We start from the raw sequence: 15,000 nt of genomic DNA, 5'->3' as shown, positions 1-15,000 counted from the left end.
TATATATATATATATATGTATATGTAAATATATATACTGTGTATATATATATATATATATATATATATATATATATATATATATATATACTGTATATATATATATATAATTATATATATTTATATATATAAATATATATATATATACATATATATATATATATATATATATATATATATATATATATATATGCACAAGGCACAAGAAGATCTGGAAGTCCCAGACTTACATGGCTTAAGACTATGAAGCGTTAAGTAGGAGAGGACGATTGGAGAAATATTGATTTAAAAGCTCAAGATAGAGATGACTGGCGAAACCTAACTGAGGCCCTTTGCGTCAATAGTCGTAGGAGGAGAAGATGATGATGAAATATATGCATATTTAGATATATAGCCACACTCTTGCTCTTCATCATATTAGGGAGATTAATCTAAAAGCATTATAATAACTAAATACCTAATCCTTAGTTTAGTCTGGCATTTAAAAGAAAATCTATGAAATATCGATTACAAGTATGAATGGAACAAATTATCAAAACGAACATAGCATTTCATATATTCCGAGGTCAAACTCATTAGAGCCGACAATACATAACCCTGATAAAGGCAGCTAATAACCCGGAAACAGTTGCCAATTTTTCCCTGGAAGAGATATGAATCATTTAAAGGCAATGGAAATTATCCTGCATGAATTTCTGATGGCTGTAATGTGTCGATGAGAGAGAGAGAGAGAGAGAGAGAGAGAGAGAGAGAGAGAGAGAGAGAGAGAGAGAGAGAGAGAGAGGGATCACTATTTTTGGGAATTACCAGCCAATGATACCTTTTTTAAAGCCAGCTTATGAATGGCAGAGGTAAGGGATAGTGGATAATACCCTAGATACTTACCATAGGTATGTATGTATATATATATATATATATATTTATGTAATAGTTAGAATAGTAATATTACATGTTTAAAACAAATGACGTAATATGTCATGTTGGTTGGAAGAGCTGACCGTGAGATTTGCTATGGTCACTCAAATTGTAAGCAGGATGTAAGATGCTGAGTTGCCATTCTTTCTTAGTGTCAACACATTGTCTCTTCGTGTGAAAGTTTGTGACGTCACCGGATGCAGGTGTCTTCCGATTCCGTCACTTAGCCAAATTAAAGCAAGTGTACGATATTTGGGATATCAGTAATTTATTCAGTTCATATCTAAACTTCACCAGAATTGGTCATGTGGACCAACACAGCTTCCTCCAGTGATGGAGATGTTTAACTCAGTTGTTATTCACAATAAAACTTAAAACTACTAAAATGTGTTCAGTAAACCATTCAAATACATCTGAAAACAACTCATACTCAAATGTGTGCTTAAGACAGTAGCACACCAATAAATGGTGGCAGCGATTAAACTCAAAGACAGCGATTAAACTCTAAGAATTAGAGAAATATCTTCAAGACTTCAAAATAAATAGCTGTAAAACCAGAGATATATCTTCAAGACTTCAACATAAAAGCTGTAATACCTGACAAAGATCTTCAAGAACTCAAAACTTTCTACAAGAATCTACAATTTTGACTAAGTCCAACGGAAATGCTAACACCAACATATGTTAGTATACAAATAGAATCTTCAATCAACATCCTAGGAAACCCAAGGACTGGCGTTCAACTATTGCAAGACATATCCAGGAAGAACTACAAACAACAGGAAACTAGAACGAGACATCGCTAACAAAACATCAAGAGAGAGAGAGAGAGAGAGACGACTCGACTTCATATATAAGCTAAGTACAGAGATTTTGTATTCATTTCAGTTTGTGCAGTGAAGTGTAGTTATCACAAGTCGTTAGTCAATTATTACTGGGGTGAGTGAATTCCTAAACTTTGTTATAAGAAACTCCGAATTCTCATTTTGAATTTTTCTTTCTTTGTGCTAATTCCTTTTTCTTTCATAAACTCTTGGGGGGAAATGTATTGGGATTAGTAACATTGTTGGGGGAATTTTATTATACATATGCGTTTACGCAGTGGGCGTCTGTACTCATATAGATATTTTGATAGGATTGAAAGGGGTCAAAGAGATAGAAAAAAAAAACATACAGCAGTCATGGCTCCTCCTGTCAGCCCTACCCCTGGACCTAGTGGTGTAGGCCAGGCTAATCCTCCTCCAATTGTGACGCTTGTAAATGCCAGGTCAGCAATCCTTCCTTTTCAAGGCCGTGTCAACGGGTTCTTGCCACAAAATGTGGAGTCATGGATTTCATCCGTTGATGCCCATTTAAATGCCAAACAAATCGTAGATCCTTTTGTACAATTACAAGAAGCTAAAAGTTTTATAGATTTTTCTAAGGGGGATGCGAGTGCGTATTTAAGAGGTGTTTCATTTCAAGAAGCAGTTACTTGGGATGATTTCAAAGTTAGGTTACGCGCGATCTATGGGGGTGAGGAAGCTTTGGATGTAGTGTTAACGTTACGAAATACACTTAATCAAGCCACTATGAATCGGCTTAATGTTGTTGAGAGAGCAGCTCTCATAGCTGATAGGCTTAACGAATATCAGGACATTTTAGGTAATTCCACTTGGGTTACTAACGATAATATCTCCGTGAAAGATTTTTTACGATTAATGTATTTAACTTGCATGACACTTATGTTGCCTGAAGCTTTAGTGCGGTGCTTTGATAAGAAGTTAATGCCTGCAAGTACGGAATTGGATGTCTATAAACAGATAAAGAAACACATGTCCAAGTGTCCAGATCTCGATCCCGTGTTAACTCAAGTTTTTGCTAAGAATGAAACAAAACCACAAACAGTGAACGTAATTAATAATCCAGTAGCGGGAGTGACGTGTTACAACTGCAAACGTCAAGGTCACATAAGCGCAGACTGTAGAACGAAATTTTGTTCAGTTCACAACACAGGATCACATTCTTATAGTCAATGTTACGCGCGTAAGACACAACAATATCCTAGAAATGCACAGTCAATTCCACAGTCAGTTCCATATGGAAATAAAAAGAAAAATCCTCATTTTAACAATAAGAAGAAACAACAAAATGTCAATGCAGTTCAGAGTCCGAAACAAACAAACACTTCTTCAAATATCGCTGAGCCTGGGCCGTCAAACCAGACCTCGCAAAGTCAGCCTAATTTTCAGAATGTGCAGAGCAAAGCAAATACCACATAGTTAACTCTAGAGGGGAAGAGAGTGATGTTGGGTCAAGGTCATTTATGTCAACATCAATAGTATTGAATAATCAATTTAATGTTTTATCAGATAATTGTGAGACAATAGATTTTCCTATGAAACACACGGCCGAATTAAGTAAAACAGTGCATGCTCCCGTAGATTTGCAACGTATTCATACAATAATAAGCCAAAATGAGTTACGGCCAACCTTATATGCTGTAAATTTAGAACACAAATCCTTTACGTTATTTTTTGACTCTGGTAGTCCACGTAATATTATGGATTTGAAGACGCATCATTTGTTGTTTTCGAACTTTCCGATTGAAAAATCAGGAATTAGACTTTCAGGTATAGGAAATAATGAATTAAACGTCATAGGCATAACTCATATTCAGTTCAGAGTCGGTAATCGCACGTTTGCCGATACATTTGTTGTTGTGAAAAACATTAATATGTATCCAGCTGTAATTATAGGATACCCATCTATGGGAAATCAAAACATTATCTTAGCTCCTGCCAAGCACGGCGTGTATATCAAAGGGAAATTCTATAAGTCTTCTAATACTTTAAAGTCAGTTTTGGATAAAAAGGAGACGACAAATGTAACCGTAACGTACGTTGAAGAACCAATAACTTGTCTCACTAATAAAGAAATAATATACGCGACCCAGCAGAATTCTCGTTCACCCGTAATATCATCTTGCACGCAATATATCGAACCAAACATACCTTCGAATTTAATAGTGCAAATAAAGAAAACACTACCGGGATCTGAAATATTAATCCTTTCCGATACTTTGAAAACTAACGGATTGTCTGTCACACAAACTATTTATACAGTAGGCTCACATCAGCAATGTAATATCGAAGTCTGTAATCATTTAAATAACACTTTAGTAATTCACAAAAATCAACATATCTTGGATGTAGAAGTTTATAAACATCGTATTCTTACCGTTGCTGAAATCAATCACTCTCAATCAGTTGCGGATGAATCCCTTTTACGATCTATTAAAAATAAAATCAGTAAGGACATTCAAGACGAAGAAATTCAGCAGAAAATTTTTGAACTTTTAAATAAATATACAGATGTCTTTTCCACTACGGATGGATCCTTAGGGAAAACAGATGTGATCGAGCATCAAATAAGGTTAAAAGACAAACAGAAAATTATATATGTACCCTCGTACAGACTCCCTATGAAATTCCAGAATGAAATAAATGATGAAGTAGGTAAAATGTTAGAGGAAGGAGTCATTAGAAAATCAAATAGCCCTTATAATTTTCCTTTAATAGTTGTACCGAAAAAAGATCGAACATGGCGTATCTGCGTCGACTTTCGTCGTCTAAACGAGGAAACGATCCCTGATCGATTCCCAGTGCCATGTACTGACGATATTTTGTCTTTGTTAGGTCAGAATAAATATTTTACCAGCTTGGACTTACTTAAAGGCTTTCACCAGATATCATTAGAAGAAGATAGTATCCCATACACAGCCTTCAGCACAGCCAGGGGACATTATGAATTTTTACGGATGCCTTTTGGTTTACGTTGTGCTCCTATAACATTTACAAGAATGATTAACATAGTGTTTGGAGACTTGTTAGGGGATATATTGCATGCCTATATGGATGATCTTGTAATCTTTTCCAACACCTTAGAGGAACATCTACGTAAGTTAGAACTAGTACTACAGAGATTAAGACAACATAACTTAAGGGTAAAGATTAGTAAGTGTGAATTTTTCAAAACAGAATTAATATATTTGGGTTTCATGGTGTCAAGCCAAGGTCTTAAAGTAGTCCATGATAAGGTGTCGGCTATACGTAATTTTCCCATACCTACTAATGTCAAGGGAATACAGCAATTTCTGGGTTGTAGTGGATATTACAGGCGTTTTATACGCAACTATTCAATAATAGCCGCTCCTTTAACTGATCTTACGAAGAAGGGCGTAGATTTCATATGGTCTGAGCAACATCAACAGGCGTTTAATACTTTGAAAGATGAACTGTGTAGTTCTCCTATCTTAAAATTTCCTGACTTCGGTAAGGAATTCTTCATTGCAACAGACGCCTCAGACTTAGGAGTAGGAGGGGTATTGCTTCAGCAATATGATAAACAGTTTTTCCCGATAGCTTTCTATTCTCGAAAATTGAGAACTTCCGAAAGTAAGTATGCAGTAATAGACAAGGAAGGACTAGCTATTGTTAATTCGCTAGTGCATTTTAAGTTCATAATTTACGGTTATCCCGTTAAGGTTCTTACTGACCATAAACCACTAACAGAGTTCTTTAAAGGCTTCAATCACAGCCCTAAACGAACTCGGTGGCATTTAATCATTCAAGATTTTGGCGCAAGAATCGGGTATTTACCTGGGAAAGCAAATATCATTGCGGATGCATTATCACGCAACCCCGTGTCATCTTGTACGGAGTCTTTAGCTGAATTAATAGATATATCAACATCCATGCCTATTGTAAAAACAATATCTGAACAAGAAGATTTAGGCTGGAGTGCTGAATTGTTACAGACTGAGCAAAGAAAAGATCAGAAAATAGAAACAATTATAAATGCTTTGAAAGGCAATCATAAAGAAAAAGAATATATAAAGTATAAGCAGCAGAATTATGTAATCAAAGATAATATTCTGTGTAGGACTGTGACAAGGAAAACCCGCAATACACCACATGTAACTAACGACCAGGTAGTAGTACCAAACTCACTTGTTTCCACTGTCCTGAATTGGTTGCATTCAAATCCATTACATGGACACCCTGGGTTCTCATTAATGTCACAGAAAGCCAAATCATTGTTTTATTGGCATACAATGCTTACAGATATAAAAAGACACATAGCTAATTGTCGCACATGTCAGGAAAACAAAGGGCATACGAAAACACCTGTCAGCTTAGGAGCTTATCCTGCTCCCAATCAACCCTTTGAAAGAATACATTTAGATTTGTTAACAGGATTTTACGAGTCAGACAGAGGAAATAAGCACCTCTTAGTAATTATAGATGCTTTAACTCGATATACAGAACTAATAGCGCTTAAAACTAAAACTGCGATTGAATGCGCTAGGAAGTTTTACGAGTGTTACATTTGTAAACATGGAATTCCACACATGATAATCTCAGACTCGGGTGGTGAATTTAATAATCACTTTCTTACCTCATTGTGTGAATTCCTCAAAATAAAGAAGATCAATACCATGATATATCACCCAGAGTCTAATGGGCTAGTGGAAAGAGCAAATAGGAAGATATTAAATATATTAAGGGTAACACTAGGGGGATCAGACCCCAACTGGGATATTGCAATACCGGCGGCACTGAGTACTCTGAATCATTCATATCATATATCAATTAAAATGTCACCGCATGAAGCATTGTATGGTACCCCAGTTAGAACACCTTTCCATGTATTAACGCCTACAACTAATCTATCAAATCCTTTAAAAGAATGTATAAATGCAAGTATAAGTCGATATGATATCCTTCGAAAGAATTTAGAAGAATCACAAATCATAATGAAAAGGAATCATGATAAAATAGCGAAACCAACTAAAACATATACCGTGGGTGATAACATCTATATTCAAATCAATGTCAGAAAAGGGCTCAACTATAAACTAACACCTAAGTTTGAAGGCCCATTTAACATTTTGGAAACATTAACGGCCAATAGGTTTAGAATTCAAAACGTAGCCCAACCCACGGATGAGAGAATAGTACCATTGTCTCACATAAGAAATTAAAAAGAAGTGAGGAAAAATTTTAATTTTTGTGACTAAAAGTTTTCTTTTTAATACAGGAGTAATTACATATGTTTTTTCTCGTTACAGGTTTCCAAGATGAATTTTTTGTTGTTGGGAGTGATATTGTTCGCTCAGACATTTTTTTCGTATGGGATGAGTTCTAAGACTAAGAATATATATTTTAAATATGGAAATATAGTTGAAAGACAAGAAGACATTTTTATTACATCAACCAACGTAATTGTCGAAGTGCATATGCAAGCAATTTTTCTTCAAGAGAATGATGTCACTAGCTTAAGAACCGCCATTTCAAGGTTTTCTGCATCATTGGATGAGTTGCATAGGAGACATTTTCATTTGACTACTAAGAGTTTGCTTGGATCAACATTAAAAGTTGCAGAGATGCTATCTGATGACTTGAAAAATAAGACTGGAGAGACAGGATCTTTGGCTTATGACCTTTTGATGTGGACTGTAGGACACGAACAAAAAGAAAGACGGAATCCGTTCATTTATGCTGCATTAAGCATCTTTGGGTCTGTTGCAAGTTTAGGTTTAGGACTTTCCAATCGTCTTAAAATTAGTAATCAAAATAAGAAAATTGAGTTCTTGACTCATAAAGATGAATTGATTATGTCAGAACTAAGGGATCAGTTAGCTTCAATCAATAAAATTATGGATTTGTTAAATGAACATTCAGATAATATCGTTCAAATTATGGAAGTACAGGATTTGTTAGCAACATTAACGTATTATGATTCAAAGATAGATCACATACATAACAGAATTGCACATTTCATTGAAAAATCCAAGGATTATGTAGAAGCTATCACGTTAGCAACTAAAGGTGTATTGTCGCCCCATTTGTTGCCTATACGTTACTTAAAATTAGTTCTGGAGAACACTAGGGATAAACTAGGCTATGTTCCTTTGTTAGACGAACATAGGTTAGAATTTTATTACAGCCTAATTACAGTAAACGTAGATAATAACAAGATTAGGATTACAATTCCCTTTGATTCTTCTGATGCCTGGCAATCTTACAGGATATCACCATTTCCGACTTTCATGACGAATCACTCAAATACAGTAATATCCAGTTTGACAGGACACGTATTGATTTCCCCAGACAAGGAAACATATACGGTCATTAAAGACTTAAATCAATTAACTCACTGTTCAGACGCAATGGATAGAAAAATATGTACAGCTGACTCATTTGAATTCCGTAAAAACTTGATGGATTCATGCAAGTTAGGTATAGTGCTAGACGGTGCTCTCTCCCATACAAGTGAAAATTGTCTGGATAGGCTTTATCCCTTTGACAATAAAGAATTCAATTGCAGACTAAATAATGGCTCGTGGATACGATACGACAAGGACGGCTTCAATGTATCATGCCCTGACGGATCCACATCCTTCAACAACATCTTCGTCGCAGCAGATGGCTGTATCGGGACTTCCCCGAATTCCATGGTGACTGGCCTACGGACAATCATCAGAGAACGAGCTTACTTCGCGAACTTCACGTGGACCTCTACAATGCCCGCACTTCCTCTCCCCTATAAAGGAAGTGTGGCAAAACGCTTAATGAAACTTACCGAAAAGGACCACCTGTCACCGACTTACAAAGAGATTCTTCACCCTATATTACTAGCTGGTTTTTGTGTAACGGTGTTAATTTTTATCGCCGTGAACATCCTTGTTTGGCGTAGGTTACGGCACAGCAAGCAGCTACAAAGGAACGAGTTGAATAGCCCTGACAATACCCCCTACCTGATCCAATTCAAAGCTGTATGAGTGGCCACCTCATTCGCTAAGGGAGTAATTTGTCAGGATGATGTTTGTATGAAAAGCTGATTAGTACGCTAGTAATATGTAATTAAAGAAATTCTCTACATTTGCATTGTTAAAAATACATTTAAAATAACATTTAAAAAAATAAATAAAATAAAAAAGGATATAAATCATTTTTTTCTCTCGGCATCTAATAAAAATATATAAGCCGGAATGTTAAAAAAGAAAAGAGAAAAAAAAAAAAAAATATAAGATATATAACAGAATCTATGGGCATCTAATAAAATGTATCAGCCCTATATATAAATATACATATATATGTACGAAACCGTGGTACGTGTACGTACCAGGAATTTGTATTTGTGCACTAAAAATTGAGTATCTTGTTTCTGACAAAGGTAACAATTATTCTTTATCAAGTTACCGAATCATTTGTAAGTCAGAATTTGTTTTGTTTTTTGGTACCATGTAATCATTTGCTAGCAATGTACCATATATGTGATCTTGGTTTTATCATGCATTTTTCTTTTTGCTTTGGTAATATCTTTTTTGTATGCATTATTGTTATTATTTTTGATGTGCCTATTTGGACATTCGTCCTCAGTTGGATATAGCTAGTTTTGAACAAAGAATGATACGTATGTCCAGTCATACCTAATAACCATGTTTCGGCTTGTTGTTAAATTTTTGTAAAAAAAAAAATTGAGATAGCTGGCCGAGCTTATGTAATAGTTAGAATAGTAATATTACATGTTTAAAACAAATGACGTAATATGTCATGTTGGTTGGAAGAGCTGACCGTGAGATTTGCTATGGTCACTCAAATTGTAAGCAGGATGTAAGATGCTGAGTTGCCATTCTTTCTTAGTGTCAACACATTGTCTCTTCGTGTGAAAGTTTGTGACGTCACCGGATGCAGGTGTCTTCCGATTCCGTCACTTAGCCAAATTAAAGCAAGTGTACGATATTTGGGATATCAGTAATTTATTCAGTTCATATCTAAACTTCACCAGAATTGGTCATGTGGACCAACACAGCTTCCTCCAGTGATGGAGATGTTTAACTCAGTTGTTATTCACAATAAAACTTAAAACTACTAAAATGTGTTCAGTAAACCATTCAAATACATCTGAAAACAACTCATACTCAAATGTGTGCTTAAGACAGTAGCACACCAATATATATATATATATATATATATATATATATATATATATATGTATATATATATATATATATATATATATATATATGTCTGTATATATATATGTATATACATATATATATGTATATACATATATATGTATACATAGATAGATAGATAGAGAGAGTTAGTTCCTTTAGTCGTTGCAACCTCACCATCCTTGTGAACAGCCATTGCCTGCCCCTCTTTGGTCCTAGCTTGTGTGGAGAGGGGATGGGCGCTGATCATTTGTTTATATGATCAGTCTCTAGGGTATTGTCCTGCTTGCTAGGGCAATGTCACTGTCCCACGCCTCTGCCATTCATGAGCGGCCTTTAAACCTTTATGTGTGTATATTCAAGTTTTACATATTCCACGTACTGACGTAATAGCTGTCTAAGGGTACACGATATATTTTTTTTATTGAATCAAATTATTCTGATCAGACCACAATCAAATTGCAAGCGAAATTCCATGTTCAAAAGTGAAGGATGGTTTTATCATTGCAAATCCTGCAACCACATATAATCCATTGTTGATACCCCACTAATCATTAATCATGCAGTTCGTCGTTCGAAAAACGTAGGCAATTTTCCACTGGATTTTTTTTTCTTTTTTTTGTGCGGTTTATCAAATGGAATTTATTTACGGTTTGGTACTATAGTTTCTTTCATCTTTTTCGTCTATAATTTTGATTTTGATGGTGAAGAGGGTCAAGGTCAGTATGATACAAATATTATTTACATACATACAAGTACACACATACACATAGCTGAATTAATGTATTACTGTAATAGGCTCAATTTATTATTATTATTATTATTATTATTATTATTATTATTATTATTATTATTATTATTATTATTATTATTATTATTAGAGCTCAGATCTCCACCGTGGCAGCTTATTTCTCGACCTTGACCTTAACATGTATTGATTGGTGGGAATTTTCATGCACTCAAATATGAACCAAGTTTGAAGTCTCTGTGACAACGATGTCCAAAGTTATGGCTGATTACGTGAAGTGGACATTCTGACCGTGACCTTGACCTTTGATCTTGACCTTCCAAAATTTAATCCTTCCCAGCTTTTTACATAAAAGTTAATCCCTGCAAGTTTCATTACTCTACGATTAAAATTGTGGCCAGGAAGCTGTTCGCAAACAAACACATACAGACACAAACAAACACACAAACAAGGGTAAAACTATTAATAATTCCAAAGCATTCAATATGTCGAAATGGGGTTTACCGAGTCATGCTGTCGTAATCTATCTGTACTCAAGTAATCGTAATACCGTTCGTAAGATCAAGGAAATAACATACATAAAAATTACCGAAAGGAAATTAAATTAGAAAAAAGTTATAGAATTCTGAAGAGATCGGACAGAAACTGACTTTATTTCAGTGAATGATTTTTAAGTTTAATTTTCTCTTTTTTTTTTACATTTACGACTATTAATATATATATATATATATATATATATATATATATATATATATATATATATATAAATATATATATATATATATATATATATATATATATATATATATGTATATATATATGTATATATATATATGTATACATAATATATATATATATATATATATATATATATACATATATATACATGTGTATATATATATATATACATATATATTTATATATATATATATATACATAATAAAAAACAATAATTTTCAGATTTTGAGTCTGATTTCACAATGACAATGCTTTGGGGAAAATTGATTAGAGTAAGAACTATCAGTGAAAATACAATATGAAAAATATATGGCGTTGCTTTGCAACTATTCTTGCAAGAAACAATGTGGAGTCATTTGCAGTTGCAAGCGACAGTTACTGTTACATATATGGTCATGATTTCATGTAATGTACAACGTAATTGCATGGATGCTTCTCTCTCTCTCTCTCTCTCTCTCTCTCTCTCTCTCTCTCTCTCTCTCTCTCTCTCTCTCTCTCTCTCTCTCTAAGTATGTATGCAATACTATTGCCAAAATTATGCTAGAAGCTAAAGAATGATAAGAATCTCTCTCTCTCTCTCTCTCTCTCTCTCTCTCTCTCTCTCTCTCTCTCTCTCTCTCTCTCTCTAAGTATGTATGCAATACTAATGCCAAAATTATGCTAGAAGCTGAAGAATGATAAGAATTCTCTCTCTCTCTCTCTCTCTCTCTCTCTCTCTCTCTCTCTGTAAGTATGTATGCAATACTGATGCCAAAATTATACACGTGGCTGAAGAAATTTTTTAGTTATTGACTTTCGATTAAACTTAGGACTCGAAATGTGTCTCATTTTTTTTCACCCTATAGTAAAAAATAAAAACAAAAGAGAAAGAAAATAAGGAGAAAATTACGTATTCAGACAAAAAGAATAATACATAATCCTTTTAGAATCTGACAAAGAGGCTTTAGTGATGTCACAAGCAATATTCACGCGTGAGATAAGCTATTTATTCTGGATTTTTGGATTCAAATATTGCAAAAATCCTGTCTCTAGAGGATTCCAGTTATCACCATGTACTTTTAAATAGTTTCTATCTAAATACAGAGAAAATATGTTCAAATTTGGTGTATCCTTTTCCTTGGAGAGCTTGCTGCTTTTATTATGTGGGCCAATCAAACTACACTGTTAAAAAAAAAAGTTAATCTTAATCGGAAATTCTCCGTAAAAATATGCTGTTCTCATCCGTATTTCGGTAACATACAGGCGACTGTAATTTTTATCATATTTTGTCATTGTCTTTTACGGGTTGGTGACCGTAATATCACTCCTTTATGTTAATATATCCATTTTTAAAACGGTAAATCTATGGCAACATTTATTCCAGGATTTTTACCGTTTTTACGGCAAATTTTTAAGTGTAAGCGATTTCCCCTAATACAAAATTCTAGATATAATGTGTTCTCTGGTGCGTGGAATTGGAATATCCAAATTCTACTCTCTTGAAATCGATAGAAGTCATTTTATCTGTAATAGTTCAGTGGCTACTTTCCATTTGGTAAGGGTAGAAGAGACTCTTTAGCTATGTTAAGCAGCTCTTCAAGGAGAAGGGCACTCAAAAATCAAACCATTGTTCTCTAGTCTTGTGACGTGTCATAGCTTCTGAACCATGGTCTTCCACTGTTTTGACTTGGAGCTCTCTTGCTGGAGGGTACACTCAGGCACACTATTTTATCTGTTGCCTTATTTCATTTACTCGCTGGGTTATTTTCCTTGTTGGAGCCCTAGGGCTTATAACATTCTCCTTTTCCATCTGAAGTTGTAGCTTACCTAGTAATAATAATAATGATAGTAATATTAATAATAATAATAATAATAATAATAATAATAATAATAGTAATAATAATAATAATTCCAAAGTATTCACGATATGGTCAAGGCGGGATTTACAGAATCATGTAATCATAATTAGTTTGTATTCAAGCAATGACTGTTTGTTAAGTCCCCCCCCCCTCCAAAAAAAAAAAAAATACAGAAGAATCACTAAAATGAAACGAAAATAGCGATGCATTTTTTTCATTTTTCTGGCAGAAATATGTACACTTCCATTTGCGAAAACCTTGTTATGATCTCTCATGATTCATCCCTAATCAAAATAAGAGAAAATCTAAGATTGGTGAAGAGGGTTATTTTTTCATTCAGAGTTCAATGAATTCAGATATGAAACTTTTCTCGCAAGCATCAAGACGAAATGTATCGTTTACGAAATCCCTTTTCACCTCTAACCTGGAATTTCTGAGAAGCAAACTGGATCACGTCTCTTCCTTTTCAATTTTCCTGAATACGATTGAAGGAATGAAAAATGGAAAACTGTTGCAAGAAAGTTACGATTGAATGAAAAATGAAAAATTACAGCAAGAAACATTGATCGAAGAAAGATGCCAAAGTTGCACTTTTTCGTAGTCAAGAAAATATTTCTTTCTGTTACTGTTATCAGATGCTTAGGTCTTCCATTCATTCCTGTATGATGCAGAGGGTTTTATTTACTGCCATAATACTCTTCATTCAGACTAACATCATACATACATACATACATACATACATTAAAGGAAGTATGGAAAGACTAAACATACATACATACATACATACATACATACATAAAATGAAGTATGGAAAGACTGTACATACATACATACATTCATACATTAAATGAAGTATGGAAAGGCTGAACATACATACATACATAAAATGAAGTATTACTAAAAAGATCAAGATGTATGGATAAGAGAATAAAAACAGAGCCAAGAAATCCCGATGTTTCTTCAATACAGTCTTATACTAACCCTCTTCTGCCCCTTAACTTCCTTTGAAGGACAGAGAAAAAACAACAACACAGGAATATGATCAATTATGATTTTGAAAACGTAATGAAAATCATATCTCAAAAGAAAACCTTATTCCACCCATCGTTCTGAATATATCTTCCACAGCTTACCAAACTAACAGAGGATATATCTTCCACAGCTTACCAAACTAACCAGAGGATATATCCTCCACAGACTTACCAAACTAACCAGAGGATATATGATCCACAGACTTACCAAACTAACCAGAGGATATATCCTCCACAGACTTACCAAACTAACCAGAGGATATATGATCCACAGACCTACCAAACTAACCAGAGGATATATCCTCCACAGACTTACCAAACTAACCAGAGGATATATGATCCACAGACCTACCAAACTAACCAGAGGATATATCCTCCACAGACTTACCAAACTAACCAGAGGATATATGATCCACAGACCTACCAAACTAACCAGAGGATATATCATCCACAGACTTACCAAACTAACCAGAGGATATATGATCCACAGACTTACCAAACTAACCAGAGGATATATCATCCACAGACTTACCAAACTAACCAGAGGATATATGATCCACAGACTTACCAAACTAACCAGAGGATATATCATCCACAGACTTACCAAACTAACCAGAGGATATATGATCCACAGACTTACCAAACTAACCAGAGGATATATCATCCACAGACTTACCAAACTAACCAGAGGATATATGATCCACAGACTTACCAAACTAACCAGAGG

General features: G+C 34.4%; 1 protein-coding gene across 1 annotated transcript in view; it reads left to right on the top strand.

Moving 5' to 3' along the window:
• Nucleotides 1–12,836: 12,836 nt before the first annotated feature.
• The window catches only part of LOC137658032 (putative protein FAM47C), a 3,172-nt gene continuing 1,008 nt past the window's right edge, over nucleotides 12,837–15,000 (top strand). Inside the window, exons 1-2 of the mRNA XM_068392748.1 lie at nucleotides 12,837–12,938; nucleotides 14,371–15,000. The exon at nucleotides 14,371–15,000 is cut by the window's right edge and continues 1,008 nt beyond it. Coding sequence (XP_068248849.1) covers nucleotides 12,837–12,938; nucleotides 14,371–15,000 — 732 coding nt within the window. The remainder of the gene's footprint in view (nucleotides 12,939–14,370) is intronic.

This window comes from Palaemon carinicauda, chromosome 18 (assembly GCF_036898095.1).
Source record: "Palaemon carinicauda isolate YSFRI2023 chromosome 18, ASM3689809v2, whole genome shotgun sequence".
Lineage (NCBI taxonomy): Eukaryota > Metazoa > Arthropoda > Malacostraca > Decapoda > Palaemonidae > Palaemon > Palaemon carinicauda.
Note: the sequence above shows the minus strand (reverse complement) of the source record. Positions and strands in the feature narration are given on the sequence as shown.